At 37.4% G+C, this 16,910-nt stretch overlaps 1 protein-coding gene across 1 annotated transcript in view; it reads right to left on the minus strand.

Moving 5' to 3' along the window:
- The window catches only part of DNAH14 (dynein axonemal heavy chain 14), a 325,270-nt gene that overhangs the window by 136,067 nt on the left and 172,293 nt on the right, over positions 1 to 16,910 (minus strand). The window contains exons 40-42 of the mRNA XM_044916203.1: positions 13,908 to 14,001; positions 12,418 to 12,626; positions 11,227 to 11,479 (exon numbers count right to left, since the gene is read on the minus strand). Coding sequence (XP_044772138.1) covers positions 11,227 to 11,479; positions 12,418 to 12,626; positions 13,908 to 14,001 — 556 coding nt within the window. The remainder of the gene's footprint in view (positions 1 to 11,226; positions 11,480 to 12,417; positions 12,627 to 13,907; positions 14,002 to 16,910) is intronic.

A 16,910-nucleotide genomic window follows, 5' to 3' on the forward strand; every position in this document is an offset into this window, starting at 1 on the left:
GAGCGATTACTCATTCTTCCTTTTAGCTTATTTTCTCTTTTATAATGTTTGTTTTCTTTATATTAAAATAATATAGGCTTCTTGTAGAACCTATCACTCTATAATTCTACCACACATAGGTTAACAAATGATTAAATGTTGATGCATTTCATTATGGTCCTTTATATAAATACGTAATATTTAAATAAAGTATTTTAAAATTTAAACCCAAATCAAAAGTGAAGAAGAGTTGGCTTCTCATCCTGCTTTTTAAGTGTGTCTTCGTGTCTCCCACTGAAACGTGACATGGCTGCACTATGGTTCCTGAAGCCGTTCCCCTATTGATGGAATTCAGGTTCTTGCTGTTTTATAATAAATAACGCTGCTATAAAACTCCTTGTGCATAAATCTGTACACTTCTGTGATTATTTCTTTATAATGAATTTCTAGAATGAGAGATTCTAGGGCAAATACATGGATATTCTTGACATATATTGCCAGATGGCTCTCCAAGAAAGGCTGAATCAATTTATACCTTGAATAGCTTCTGTGAGAGTTTATATGTTAATACATTCTAGCTGTTGATGTGTTTTCCCCATTCAAAAATCTCTGTATTAGATGAAAATTTTATGCCATTTTCAAATAAATGCTCTTTTCATTATCTGTAAGGTTAAGCATTTTCTTAAGAACTTTTAAGTTTCATTTATCGGAAATTTTCGTAGTTGTGAGAAGACCCCTGTGACCAGGTGGCGTTTGTACCGGCCTCCCCTCTATCCTTCCAGCCCCTTGTGCCATATGCCACAGACACAACTGGAACTCAACAGTTATTTATAAACCAGTGAGTTTTATGTTATTGTGCCGGATTCACAGATAAATGTTACTCTTGGAGCTATAGGGGCTCTCTTTGTGTCTGTCTGTTTATGTGTCTGAATGGATATATGCCGTGTATGGATAACATTTTTCTGTATCTAGACGATATTGTCAAAATTAATTTATAAAAGATCTCTATTAATTGGCTTAAAGAAAAATAAACTTTAATATCAAGAATGAGCTTATGTGAAACTAAAACTTAATTTTCTTTCATCTGCTAAAAAGACAAAGTTTTCTGGGACTATTGATTTGTTCTTGATAGGATTATATGAGGTTTTTCTTTTTTCTTTTCTTTTTTTTTTTGAGGTTTTTCTTTACCTTTTAAGTAATCTGCCTAGAAGACAATGATTGGTGTTTTACCCAAATAATCTACAGGGATTCATGTTGTTTTTATCAGGTCTTTGATTACTTAAGAAAACTGAGTCTTCTCTAGTATAAGAGCTAAGTTTTTTAACAACTATGTAACTTTTTGTATTTGCCTCAAGTCTTTGTCACTTTGGTTAAATTAATAACTAAATGTGAATTTCACAGTGATACAATCCTCTTTGATCAAGTATTTTAAAACTTTGTGAAATTTCTGATAAACTTCCCCCAAATCAAATTCTAAAGGAAGTCTTTTTGACTTTGAAATAACTTTGAGATTTTCAAGAAGGTCCCTGGACCAATTCAAAAGATTTGCTATCTCTCCCTATAAAAGAGAGATTTTTCAACTAATTAGGCTTATTTGAAATATTAAATTACACAGAAAGCATTCTCAAATAAAAGTGATACTAAATTTTCTTTAGGTTATATATAAAAAGATGTATGTTATTAATGTAAATATTCTAAAAATTGTATGAAATTCCTACAAATCTGGTGTCTTAGTATAATGTTATCAATCATTTAGTTATTTTTTAAATTAAGATATCACAAAAATAATCAAATCTCCTTGTCAATTGCATTATAATGAACTCTCATCAGATCTTTAACCAGAGCTGTTTTTAAGTCTTTTGTCACTTAGACAGTTGTTTTCCTCTAATGCTTCATGTTCCAGAAGAGCTGCAGAAAAGACTACTGAGGACAGGGCTCTGATACTGAACTGACTAAGAATTTACAGAACTCTAATAAAAAAACTTACAAATTCATAAAACCGATACCAAAAGATCAAGATCAACAACAATTAATTACACAGAACTAAATGAACTGATGAGGATGGTTATAATTTTTATGACTTTTTGTTTAAAATATTTTTGGTTCTTGGGCGCCTGGGTGGCTCAGTTGGTTGGGCGACTGCCTTCGGCTCAGGTCATGATCCCGGAGTCCCTGGATCGAGTCCCGCATCAGGCTCCCTGCTCGGCAGGGAGTCTGCTTCTCCCTCTGACCCTCCCCCCTCTCATGTGCTCTCTCTCTCATTCTCTCTCTCTCAAATAAATAAATAAAAAATCTTAAAAAAAAATTAAAAAAAATAAAATAAAATATTTTTGGTTCTTTTATGTTTTGTTTTTTCTGACTTAAAACCCTTTTTTATAAGTTGGGAAAATACAATTAAAATCTGAAAGACAACAGAAAACTGTTGAAATGGTAAAAGAAGGAAAACCATGAGAATAAAACTTTATGAAATAAAGCAATTTTTTTCCTTTTATTTTTATTGTATCTATATGAAAAGATGGATGTTAACTGAACCTAGTGTAGTAATCATTTCACAATAGATGTAAATCAAACCATCATGCTGTATGCCTTAAACTTATTCAGTGTTGGATGTCATTATTTCTCAATAAAATTAGACAATAAATGTCAAATCATCAAAAAAATTTTTTTTTACCACGATTGTGGATTTGGCAATTTCCTATAATTCTGTCAGTTTTTGATTTAAGTATTTTGAGGGCATGTTGTTAATTGCATAAATGCTCATAACTGTGTACTTTCTTATTGGATAATTACAATTACACCAACACAAAATGCCCTTCCTTTGTCCCTTCAATGTTTTTAGCTTACAACTCCTCTTGCCTCCTATTACTATTGCCAACCCATATATAGATGAATATGTACATATAACACATATGTACAAGTACAGCTAATGGTTTTCTTATATATCTTTCCCATTACTCTTTCTTTAATAAAGATTTTATTTATTTGAGAGAATGAGTGGGGGGGGAGGGAGGAGCAGAGGGAGAGGGAGAAGCAGACTCCCCGCTGAGCAGGGAGCCCGATGCGGGGCTCGATCCCAGGACCCTGGGATCATGACCTGAGCTGAAGGCAGATGCTTCACCGACTGAGTGACCGAGGCGCCCCCATTACTTTGTTTTCGATCTTCATTTCATTATGATTTAAGTGTGTCTTTTATAGTAGGGTTGAAAAATCAAATTTGAGAATCTTTATCTTCATTGCAATCAGTGACATATTTGGTATTGTTTGTCATTTTATTTGAAGTGTTTAAACATGCTTTCTGTTTCCCCCTTTTCTTAAATTTCATTATTTTGATCACTGTTTTTGTTGATCTGTTTTACCTCCATAGTACGAGTTGTACATTTCATAAAAAATACTCATTGTGCAATAGTCACAGTATATAAAAAGTATAAAACCTGAACAGTGTTTTTTAAGACTCCCTCTGGGTTGAGCTATGAAGCATTCCTAATACAACCACAGACCTCTGTCTGCAGATTTCAGGTCACATTCTAGCTGTTTCCTGCAGACATTGCTACCAGGCTGAAGTTGTTGTTTATTACTGTCATGAGCAATGAAAATAATTTCAGTAGTATGTATCCCTAAAATGTATACAGTTTCACTTTATAGGATTTTAAAAATCTATATATGTGGTGTCAAATGTATGTACTTTAACAGTTTGCTTATTCTACTCATTAGGTTTGTGGAGCATCATGTGTATTGATACATGTAGGTTTTAATCCATATACTTTATACATTCTGGCTAATAATATTTTGTTGGTTATATGTGTTACAATCTGGGGCTTGTCTTTCAAACTTTTGATGCTTCAGAAACACAGTCTTAGTTTTTCTATAGAAAAATACACCAATCTTTTTCTGAAATTTTGTATATTAGAAGCCCATCATTGATTCAATATCATGAACACATTCTATTATATTTCCTTCTAAAAGTTCTCCAGTGTCATTTTTTTTCAATTAGTCACTTTAATCTACCTGAGACTTACTTTGTTTTTGTGTATAATGTGAGGCAACAAGCTCTTTTTTAAAAAATAAAGATAGTCAATCCAGCACAATTTACTAAAATGTTTATTCTTATTGATCTGTTGAGCTACTTTTGTTATTTATTTTGTCTAAATCATCTCTGTTTTTCATTAATAGTTTTTCTCAGCCTATATTATACATTAGATTGTTTTCTGGCTTCCATTTTTGTTGTTGAAAAGTCTCTTGTTAATCTAGTTATGATGCCTTAGTAGGTAACCTGTCCTTTTTCTCTACCTTTCAAATGTATTCTTGTCTTTGGTGCTCTGTAGTTTCATGACGGTAAATGTAGGTGAGTGCTTCATTTTATTTGTCTTGCTTGAGATTTGTTTCACCTTCTGTACTGAGAATACATCTATTTTACCAGTTCTGGGAAATTCTCACATACATTTGTTTGAAGTTCCAGAAAAATCATGAGGAAAAGACTATATGCAAAAAGTAAATGGGTGAGAATTTTCCTGTCTTTGTGCCATCTTTTTTATACCCTGGTTTGCTCATTCCCTTTTCAGCATTAGATGAAACTAAGTCAGTATTAGCCCATCCGCTCAGTTTTCCATTCAGTGACTACATGTGTTATTTTAGAAGTTATGTTTGGTTATTTTTTGTATTGTTGAATAAATTTTGTTAGTCTCTCAAAGTGCTCCTGTATTTACATATATGTTATGTAATGTATAAACTTACATATTAAATAAACGGTCCAAATGCTCCACCTCAAAGCCAGGGACCATCAGATGATAACAAAGTGACAACCAAATATAGTCTGTCAACAGGAAAGGCACTTCAAATGCAAAAACACAGGTTAGAAGTGAAACGATGGAACGAAGTATAGCAGATGTTGATAAAAAAGCAGAAGTGGCTTTGTTAATATCAGGCAAAGTAGATATTAGAGAAAGGGTAATTACCAGAGATAAAGAAATAATTAACCAAGGATTCAATGCACCAAGAAGAGATAACAAGTCTAAATGTATGCACCTAATAACAGCTTCAACATACACAAAGGGAAAACTTACAGAACTGAAAGGATACAAAGACAAATCACAATTGCAGTTGGAGATTTTAATACTCCTTTTTCATTAACCGATAGAATATGGAGCAAGAAACTCAGAAAAGATAAAGAAAATTTGAGCAAAACTATCAACCAGACTAAGTTGATATTCTTGTTTTCAAGTGCACAGGAACATTTACCTAGATAGATAACTTCTGGGCTATCACACAAGTCTCAATAAAAGTAAAGCACTAAAATCATGCAAAGTACATTTTATAACAGGAAAAATTAAACTAGAAGTTAATAACAATAACAAAAAGACATCTAGAAAGTCCCTAAATATTTGGAAATAAACTCCTCCACATTCCCAACCATAGGACAAAGAATAAATCACCAAGGAAATTAGAAAATACTTTATTTAAAATATTTAATAATCTCAATATATGCAGAAAAAACTAAAAAAAAGAAAACACTATCCATGATAAAGAACGTCTATGAAAGAAACCTATAGCTAAAATGATACTGAAATGGTGAAAAATGAATGATTTCTCCTTCAGATTGGGAGAAAAAATGGTATGTCTGCTCTCAAAACATCTATGAACTTTATATTGGAGGTCCTACCCAGTACAATAAGACAAATACAAGAAATAAAATGCACACTGATTGGAAATACAATACTCATGTCTTTATCAGTATAAAATATCAATTGTATTTCTATGTACCAGCAATAAACAAATGGAAATTAAGATTTTAAAACTTAAACAATAGCATTAAAAAATTAAATTCTTAATTCCCAGGGGAATTCTTAATTGCCAGTTCAGTAAATTGAACCTTGGTCAAGAGTCCCTGTTCTTTTTATTACCTGGCCCTCACAGGCCCCACTCTAATGGAAGGGGAGCATGAAGATGCCTTAGGTTTCTGGATATCAGTATCAGTCAGACCCTGTGTCCAACAGTTCTAAAAACCGTTGAGTATCCCTCTCTCCCTAGTGTAAGTTACTCAAGTAAATGGCTGCAGTCTCCTTTGGAGAAGGACCAGTGTAATTATTTTTAGAAATACTTCCCATGATATTGCAGAAGGCCCCAGCCTCCTCTTTATTCAGTGAGTTCTGGGCCTGAAAGCTGGTTTGGGTTTGGAAATGGGCAGGGGGTCCTGACTTACTATTGAGGCAGCTATCCTCCCCTCCTGATCACTCATCTTGGACTTTTGCTCATGATACAAGCTGATGGTACCTAGTTGGTTGCCCATATATTTTGCCCCTAGGGATGCTACATTCTACTAATAACTTATCTTAACATATTACTATCTAATATATTAGATACTATCTTATATCTCATTATCTACTATCTAATCTAACATCTAATACAATCTAATATCTAATCTAATATCTAATATATAATACGATCTAATATATTAGATACTAATATCTTACTATCTACTAATAACTTATCTTAATATCTTATTCTACTAATAACTTATCTTAATAACTCTGACAATCATCTCTGCTTCCCCTACCCTTGCTTGGCTGAATTCTTCTGGTTTCTGGCGGTAAGCGCTACATTAGGCCCTCCAGTGAGACTAGTTCAGTAATGGTCGCCCCTGCTGTCTGCTCTGGTCTCCAGAGCCACCAGCATTGAACCTATTAGTAACACACACTTTGGAGAATTGAGCCTGGGGGGGGGGGTCAGTATTTGGGGTGATGTCTGCTCAGATGCTTCCACCCTGAGTGTCAGGGTTGGTCATTTTCTAAAGCGTGGCCACTCTGATGACCAAGTCCTGGCCTGGAGCTTTCATTTCCCTTCAGCTGCAGGATGTAAAGAATGTCTCTGTATGCTTACCTGGGAGGCCTCCCAAGAGGGGCTGCTAAAGTATCTGTGATTACCGATTTGCTTATTTAACACTTAGTTCTTCTGTCTGTTGTTTATATATTTCCCCTCTCTCTCCCCCTCCCTCCATGTGGCTGTGTAGGTATCATAATCTGGAATATAGATCTCTAAATGTTCTTAATAGGTCTTAGTCTTTTAATTGCTTAAGACAGTTTTCATGCTAAAATAAAATTTGGGCTGATATTTTAAGTTGACAGCTTGGCTTTCTTTTCATTTACATTATGTATCTTATTTCTACCCCTTATTCCAGCCATTCCATGTCCATCTTTGTAAATAATAGATTGAGATATAATTCATATAATATAGAATTCCCCCTTTAAAAATGCACAGTTCAGTGGCTTTTAGTATAATCAGAGTTGTGCAGACAACACCACTATAATTTTAGAATGTTTTCATCGCTCCAAAAAGAAACTCTATACCCATTAGCAGAACTGCCTATTTCCTCCTTCCCCCCAACCTCTAGCAAGCACAACCTACATAAAATGCACATATTCAGGACACTTCATAGAAATGGACTCATACAGTGTATGCTCTTTGTGACTGGCTTCTTTACCTTAGCATAATGTTCTCAAGGTTCATCCATACTGTGCATGTAATCAGTGTTTCATTTCTTTTTATGGCCCAATAATATTCCTTTACCCATTTAACAGGCTTGTTTCCACTTTTTGGCTATTATGAATAGTGGTGCTATAAACATTTGTGTCCAACTTTTTGCATGGACACATTTCCATTTCCTTTGGGTGTATTTTTTTAGGAGTGAAACTGCTGGGTCAAATGGTAACTATGTTTCACATTAGAGGAACTGCCAAACTGTTTAACCAAAGTGGCAGCTCCATTTGTATCCTTTTGATTTAATGATGATACTTGTAGAGAAAAAGTTACTATTTGTTTGTTTTAAAATTGAATCAGTTTCAAAAAAGAGAGAGAGGGAAGCAACCCATGAAAGACTCTTGACTATAGAGAACAAACTGAGGGCTGATGGAGGGAGGTGAGAGGGGGATGGGCTAGATGGGGGGGAGATTAAGGACGGTACCTGTTGTGATGAGCACTGGGTGTGATAAGTGATCAGTCACTCAATTCTACACCTGAAACCAGTATGACATTATATGTTAACTAACTTGAATTTAAATAAAAACTTGAAATAAGAAAAAAGAAACTATAAAACAAACTGAAATCAGTTTCTATCTTTTAAATGAGAGGGAGTTTATATTATTATAATTACTGTTAAAGTTGGATCAATTTTTTTGTTATTCAAATTTCTTTCTTTTGGTTTCCTTTGCTATCCTCTGTTGTAAAGAATATTCCTTTGCATATTTAAAGCTATGGATTTTATTATTTTTAAAAAAGATTTATTCATTTACTTCCAAGGAGAGAGAGAAAACAAATGTGAGTGGGGGGTGCAGAGGGAGAGAATCTCCAGCAGACTCCCTGCTGAGCGTGGAGCCTGACTCGGGGCTCGATCCCACGACCCTGAGATTACGACCTGAACTGAAACAAAGAGTCGGATGCCCAACTGACTGAGCCACCGAGGCGTCCCTCTATGGATTTTATTATTACTCTGAGGCTTACTCCTAACACATTAAAATTATACTTATGTTTATTTTTCTCCATCACTTTTTAGACTTTGCTTCTGTTTTTTTCCTCAGACAATGCAGGTAATCATTCTCTCTCAGCTTTCTTTGAACTGCCACTTCCTCCCTTCCTATCCACTTTATGTTGGAATTGTCTAAAATTTTGTTCTGAATTTTTATATTAATGCTTCTGAGAAGTGTTCTTTGCTTACTTTGGTTGCATTAAGTTTTACTAAATTATTTCATCACATCTAACTTCAATATCTCATATAATTCTCCTTAATCCATTTCTTGCAGTATTTACTCCTTAAGTCTCTTGTGTTAAACTTTTTCAGGCTTTGCATATCTGTGAATATGTTTAATCAGCTAAATATACAATGCTTTGAAGATAAGACATTTTTTCCTTTAATCAGTACTGCTGTTGAGAAATCTTGTGTTAAACTGTTCTTATAATCCTTTTGGCTTTTTCTCTCTGGAATTTCTTAGAATCTCCCTTTAATCTTAGATAGTCTTAAATCACAACAAATTGTTTCTTTGCTGAGAAACCGCAGGCCTGAGGCTCAGGTGCCTAGAGTCCGCCTTAGGATGAGGCTAGAGTAGGAGAACCCAGAAATCATCCCTGCTCCCACTGTGAGCCTTACACCAAGTAACAACAACAGCCATCTATCTCCAGGGTACGTGGGGGGAGCACAGAGACTCTGAAGTCTGTGGCGCGCCGAAGGTAAATATAAGCAACAATAAAGCCAAGTTCTGGTCCAGACAGACTCAATTCTCCCCACTATTAACTCAACAATCTGGCAGAAGAAAAGGTGTAACCGTTTCCAGGTATAAACTCAATACACCTGTCTCTCCTCTTCCTTTCCCCACAATCTCTGGCATTCAATAAAACATTATGAGACACAAAAATAAGCATGAAAAAGAGTCCTGTTGCCAAGATACGAAGCAGTCAATAGAACAGATCCAGACATGGCCCAGGTGTTGGGAATTTAAAACAGCCCTACAATCAAACTGTTAAACATCTGACATAAAATGAACAGAGAGAGAATTTCAGCAGACCACTGAGCACTATAAAAAGAGAGTCAAATGGAAATGCTAGAAATAGAAATCACAATGACAGAGATGAGAATTCTTCCAATGGACTTATCCAGTGGACTGCATGTGGCAAAGAATCAGTGACTTGGATTATAAATCAACAAAAGTTATTCAAACTGAAATACAAAGAAAGGACAAACAAAAAAATCCCACAAACCAAAAGAACAGAGCATCCTAGAACTGGGGAGGGGGGGGGGGAGAAGGAATGACAAAATATCAATATAATACTTCTAGGTGTGAGTTTTTACTTTCCTAATCTATTTAATAGTCCAGGCTCCTATTCAATCTTAGGTCTTATATTTTCTCAAATTCTAGAACAACTTGGTAATTATTTCTTGAAATATTTCCTCCCTCTATTTATTTTAAAAAATTTCTTTCTGGAGGTTCTGTTATATGGATGCTAAACTTTCAACTTTTATTCATCTTTCAACTAAATACACACCCTCACACAACATAAACATACACATATGCATATATTATGTAAATGACTACTTCTAGTTAGTTCTGCTGAAGTGCACACAGGCACAGACGCAGTATTTCCTCTCTCTGGCGCCTCGTGCGCTGTGACCCGGGAGAGCCCTTGAGCTGTGCTGTCATCCAGCTAACCATGTCAGCATTCAACCATTTACTGTGTTCCTTCTCCTAACTCCTCTTGCCTTGTTTCTAGTACTCCCACTTCCCTGGCTTATGCTTCTGATGAATTTAGAACTGTGTATCTGGAGGGGAAGTGGACACTCCTCCAGGCAGGAAAGTTGTGTGCTAACAACTTGTATCCACACTGACACTGCTCTTTTTCAAATGCAGTCTCTTTCTCTTAATCACTTAGACTTTAAGACGCAAAGGGGATTGGCAGTGGGAAGAAATATGCTTGTAGCTGTTCCTTAACCTAGTCAGGTGTCACTGCCAACACGCTATGTTCTTGCAGCCTCTATCTAGCTGAGCTGTGGCGTGCTGACCCGCAAAGGGAAGGCCAATGGTCCGCTCAGAGCCATGCGAAGGGGAGAGGCCCACGTAAATATTCTCCCAGCCATGGTATCCAGCTCTCTTCTGCTCAGGACTGCTGCTCCCCCAACTGGGACCTTAACCATTTATCGTCCCAGGGATTTCTCACAATGTCTGTTAGTTTGATGGATCACAAACTGGGTTTTAGAGGCAGAGTTGGGAGCCTGTACTAATTACCCGTCTCGCTGGGAGCCAGACAAGAACCAGTGTCTGAAGGTAGGCGTCCTGAGTCCAGACACTATGCTACACTATTTTCTGAATCTTTTGCTCTCACCTCACGCTACTTTCCACTTTTACACCTTTGCATGATTACAGTTTACACCTTGGGTTCTGGACACATCTTCCCCACTATTTCTATCTCTAAGAATCTTTAAAACACATCAAAAGCATTCTTCCCTAATAGAGACCCTCTTAGGATTCCTTATACTCATTTTTCTTGTGGCACTTCAACATATGATATCACTTTACCTTATTGATGTGCTCCTTTATAAATGGTTTCTAGTTTGTTCCATGTGCATGTCTGCTGTTGGTCCCAACAGACTAAAAATTCCCAGTGTTCCTTCCTTTGTTTTCTTTTATAAAACTCAATAGAAGGTGATGAATATAATTGGCATTGATGAGCTGGGATACAAGACCACTAACATAAGGGGGAAAAACTCACATTTTCCAAAGCCTCCATTTTTACCCATGAAGTCAAAGAAAGCATCAAGAATTCTGCACAGAGTTATAACGATCGTTATGCCTTGGACAGGAAATGGCTGATATTTCTGATACTTCTTTATAAACTGTAGTCCATCTGCAACACTATTTTTCATCATGAATTCAAGACAACTCACTCCTGTTTGACTCATAATTTTAGAAGTTTTCAAAAGCCATGACTTCGTATAAGGCTCCCATCCCAAATCAACAGGATCCTAACAATATAAAGCACAAGATAATTTTATGTAAATAAAGAAAAATAGTGTGTCCATCTTCTTTCTTACGGTCTCTTTACTTCACCACTGCCCCCGGCAAAATGTGGTTCAGAATCATCATTCGTTAAAATGCAACTGATCAAAACAGCTTAAAGAATGACCTGTCTCAACCATAAGAGACTTTTCATCATAGGAGACAAACTGAGGGTTGCTGGAGGAGCGGGAGGTTGGGGGACGGCGTAGCTGGGTGATGGGCATGAAGGAGGGCATGTGATGGAATGAGCACTGATGAATCATTGACTCTACCTCTGAAGCCAATAATACATTATATACCAATTAATTGAATTTAAAAAAAAAAAAAGAATGACCCATCTCTGAAACGATGTGTGGTTTGTGAGCAGTCTTACAAGACTAGAAGCAACTGGGGGATTGCTCAGAGTGGGGAGCGCTGAGGTCCTGCCTCCGTGGTGACGGGAAAGGCAGCATGTAGCTTCGCCACGGTGAGCTAAATGGGTCAGAACACAGGGCTAGTCATGGCTGGTAATTAATGTCCTGGAGAGAAGAAACTTAGTCTTTGTGTCTTCCATCCCCCTCACCAGGGTACTGGGTTCCGCAAGGCCTGAGGGTCAGAGAGCACGAGCGAAAAGGCTTTGGGGCAGTCATTTCTCTCCTGGAGAAATAACCCATGCCCGCGGCCTGGCCTGCCTAGCGAGGGCCGCACTCGTTCGCCGCTGTGGGGAACACGGACCCTGCAGGTACGGAGCAGTCGGAATTACGCTCATACTCACTTCTGGGTTAGGAGGCTTCAGGGGACACAAAACTGAACCACTGCGATCACCCTGCTGAGTCCAGGGGCAATGACAGAACAATCATCAGAAATGCTGTAGATAATGACTAACAATACACTTTCTTTAAGAAATGTGTTTTTGGAAACTTACCATATAGACCATTGCGCATCGGCTGATAGTAGCAGGACTGGCTTGAGAGAGACAGTCCACTTCAAAAATCACTCGTATTTTATTAGTTAGGGCAATTCTCTCACTGTTTGCCAGGCATAATGTTCTGGTATCATCCAGCACAGAGTTTAGATTTTCTACCCAGAACGTATCCACCGGACCATCTAAAATAATCCACTGCCAATCGTAGTCTGCAGAGAAAGATATTTTTAAGGTAATTGAGAATAATCTCAGTCTTCTTTTATTACAATCTTGCAAATTTTCTATTTCGTTTGGAAAATGATATCCTAGAAAACACCAGACCGAATATGTTTATATGCAGTCTCTAATATTTAATAAATAAAAATAACTATCCACAGTATATAGTTAGTAATTCTTGAAACATTGTTTCAATATTCTTAGATTACTGCATTGTATAATCAGCCCTTAGATTCTGGGTAAGAGAAGATCCACGGATTTCTCTTTTCCATAATAATGCGGTTTGTGAGTTTCCCCTTCCACCTGGACACTGTGCGGATGTGCTGCCTCTGGGAAACAGGAAAGGGAAGCAGACGCCCTTCAAGGAAAGACTCAAAAAGATTTCAGGTAGCTCACACTGTGACCCCACTGATTCCTCTTTCAATTGCTACAGGCACCGCCCTGGCTCCACAGTTCTAGAAAACCCACTGGTCAAGCTAGGGGAGGAACGTGTGGGTCACTGTGGACGTAGAAAATAGTGAGCCACCTGAAGGACATGAGAGCCCAGCAGAAGACGGAGGACAGCCAGGATGTGGATGGTCGGACTGGCTGACATAGGTGCCTCGGGGCCTGTCTTCAAACCCTGAAAGGGAGCTTGCTGTGCTCAAGGACTATGCTCCCGAACCTGAACCCCAAGAAGGGACACACAACAATGAAGGACTTCTGGAAGCCTCTTTCAGCATGAATGTGTGGCTAGAGGGTCACCATGGGGCCGTGAAAGCACCGGTGGGGGTGGGGATGGGGCTCCAACAGCACCCTGCCCCCTCCTCTGGAGCAGAACCCCCCTCCCCCACCCCACACAGGCTCTCCATCCCCCGCACACACACAGCAGGTGTGCAACTGTTTTTAGAGGAGAATGCTTGGGTTGTAGTACTTGGCCTGGAAATACGCACACTGTCTCGAGTCCCACTTCAGAGGCGACATTAGTTAGGTTTCCACACAATGTCACTTCTAACTTGAATATCTACTTGGTTCTTGGGAGATATTAATGTTGCTTTAGAAACTGAAAGGGTTATATGAGACCTACCGCTTCTATAACAGAATTGTAGATGAACATACCATAGTATGTGGTAACAGTCCCCAAATTCTAAATAAACAAATTCAGAAAAAATACATAGGAAAAGAACAAAATATCATTAATCAAAATGTTTTTAAATATAGTAATAAAGCTCATTTGGTTCAGTTTGTCTTCTCAGTTAATCCATCACTTTATTGAATCTAATAATAACACTTACCCTGACTTTCTGGAATGTTAACATCTTTCCCCTCCTCCTTCTCAAATATATTAACATCAGTATCTGCTGCATCAGAGAAATCGAGTTTGAAAACCTAAAATATGTAATCAATAATGTTAATTTGATCACGCTTTCCAAGTCCAATGGACTATATGTCAATATGCTCTCTTGAGTATAAAAACGGGAAAGTCTTAATTATCTGGCGGACTTTATTATTTATCTCCTCAACAGGGTTGAGTCCCATATAATCAGCTGGTTAGCACTGGTTTTCTTTGCCCCCAAGAGTAGGGGAAGCCGACCAAACACTAGAGCAATGCTTTGGGCACAGAGTGGGCTCCACAGAGAGACCTCACACAGGAGTGAGCACCACGCTTTGGCCCAGGCCTTGCAACTCAGCAGATGGTAGCCAGCCACTTCTAATACTCAAGGCTCATCAGGGACAAGGCTATTTCCCATGATTATTTCTATTGCAAAAGTCTGCACTTCTCAGCCCTGTACCTAAGTCATTATGTTCTACTGCATTTCTTTCTCTAGATTCTTTTTTTAAATGTGGGATTATGGGTCAAATGTTCTCTGGATTTTAGTCTTTAATAAATTCTACTGGATTTCTTTTTGAAAGTTTGTGACAATAATACTCCCACCAATAAGATGTAGGAATGTTTGTTTCTCCACATCTTCTGTTCACACCAAATGTTTCAGCTATTGACATTCTTATGTTGTGAAAACCTGATGAGAAAAAATGTGACGCCTATCATTGTTACAATTTTTATTTTTTGACTGATACTTAGGCTGAGCATTTTTCATATGTCGACAATTTTCATGTGTTCTATCAACGTCCTATTCATAGCCTTCCTCATCTCCTGAGCTGTTCCATCCTTTCTTATTCGCGCCTATTTCTTACAGCACCTCATCTACAGCAGGGACACTAACTCCTATAAGATGCTGTAAATATTTTCTTCCAGACTTTGGTTTGCTTTAACAAGAAGCTGTTTGTTGCAACTATTGAAAAAAACATTTTCTTATACTTACAGTCAAATAATTTTATCTTCTGTTTTTTGGGTTTTCCCAGTTTTAGTTAAGGTCTTCCTAATTCTAAAACTATGTCCCTAAATATTATTATGTTTTTATAATTTCATTTTTATATTTAGTTGGTTATTTCATCTGGAACTTTTTAACTTCCTTCCTTCCTTTCCTTTCTTTTTTAAATTTATTTGACAGAGAGAGAGAAAGAGTGAGCAAGAGCAGGGAGAAGGAGCAGAGGGAGAGGGAGAAGCAAACTCCCCGCTGAGCAGGGACCCCAATGCAGGGGCTCGATCCCAGGACCCTGAGATCATGACCTGAGCTGAAGGCAGACGCTTAACCGACTGAGCCACCCAGGTTCCCCTAGAATTTTATTTCTGGGTAGGGAATGAGGTAAGGGTCTTTCTATGTTTTCACATCAGAAAATAGCAAACTATATAAACAGTGAATTCAGTAAGAAATGCTTTTCCTGCTGATTAGAAATATTACTTCAGTAGCATACTAAATTCCTATATATATCTGAATGTTTCTGGACTCCATCTGGTTCCATTTCTGTGTGAGTACGTTCCGGGGTTTTTATTCAGGTTTTTTTTTATTAAAATGTTTATTTATTCATGAGAGTCAGAGAGAGAGAGAGAGAGAGAGAGGCAGAAGCAGAGGGAGAAGCAGGCTCCCCGCCTAGCAGGGAGCCCGATGCGGGACTCGATCCCAGGACCCTGGGATCATGACCTGAGTCGAAGGCAGACGCTTAACCATCTGAGCCACCCAGGCGCCCCTTTATTCAGGTTTTGAAAAATACTATCTTTTTTTTTTCTTTTCCTGAAATATACTCAAAACTCAACATTACATTAGTCTCAGGTATGCAATATAATGAATTCAATATTTGTATAGATTGTGAAATGATCAGCACAGTAAGTCTAGTTAACATCCATCACCACACATAGGTAAATATTTTTTTCTTGTGGTGAGAACTCTGAAGACCCACTTTCTTACCAACGTTTGAATATACAATACAGTATTATTTTTTTTTTAAGATTTTATGTATTTATTTGCGAGAGAGACAATGAGAGACAGAGAGCATGAGAGGGAGGAGGGTCAGAGGGAGAAGCAGACTCCCTGCTGAGCAGGGAGCCCGATGTGGGACTCGATCCCGGGACTCCAGGATCATGACCTGAGCTGAAGGCAGTCGCTCAACCAACTGAGCCACCCAGGCGCTCCACAATACAGTATTATTAGCTACGATCACTGTATTATATTGTACCTCACTGTTTTGATTACAGTATGGATTTGTTCTAAAATTAATATAGAACATTTTAGAAATACAAAAGCACTACGGTTTTCTTCCCAGATTTTTTTTTGAACTCTTGGAACATTTATACTTCCTAATGAACTTTAAAGCCATTTAATTTGATTTTTTTAAAGAGGGACTTTGCTTGGAAAGGCATTCTATCTATATATAATTTGGTATAGATTGGCATTTTTAGGATGGAAGTCTTTCCATACAGGAATACAGTATCTCTTTCATTTATTCAATTTTTGCCAACTGTATAGGTATTCCTGCCTCCCTCCCTGCTACCCCCCCCATGACAAGTTCCTTTCTTTTACATTTATTCCAATATATTTTTTACAGATTTTTGCCACTGTTAGCAGAATTTTTCTTATTTCCATTTCTAACTGGTGACAGTTAGTATAAAGAATTTAATTACGGCCACTTTACTATATTCCTTCTCTATCAATTACTGAGAAAGATGCAATAAAATCTCACGCTAAATGTGATTTATCAATTTCTCTACAAAATTCTGTTGTTTTCTCTACACATTTTTACATTATGTCATAGGCACATAATAGTTCAGAACTGCACCAATAGTTCAGTGTGCACCAATAGCACACTGTTGTACCCCAATTTTATAATAATTCTTGACATCTGGCAGATCCAGATTCTTCCCCTTGTTTTTTTAATTCAGGAATATCAGGGACCTTGGT

This window comes from Neomonachus schauinslandi, chromosome 6 (genome assembly GCF_002201575.2).
Source record: "Neomonachus schauinslandi chromosome 6, ASM220157v2, whole genome shotgun sequence".
NCBI lineage: Eukaryota > Metazoa > Chordata > Mammalia > Carnivora > Phocidae > Neomonachus > Neomonachus schauinslandi.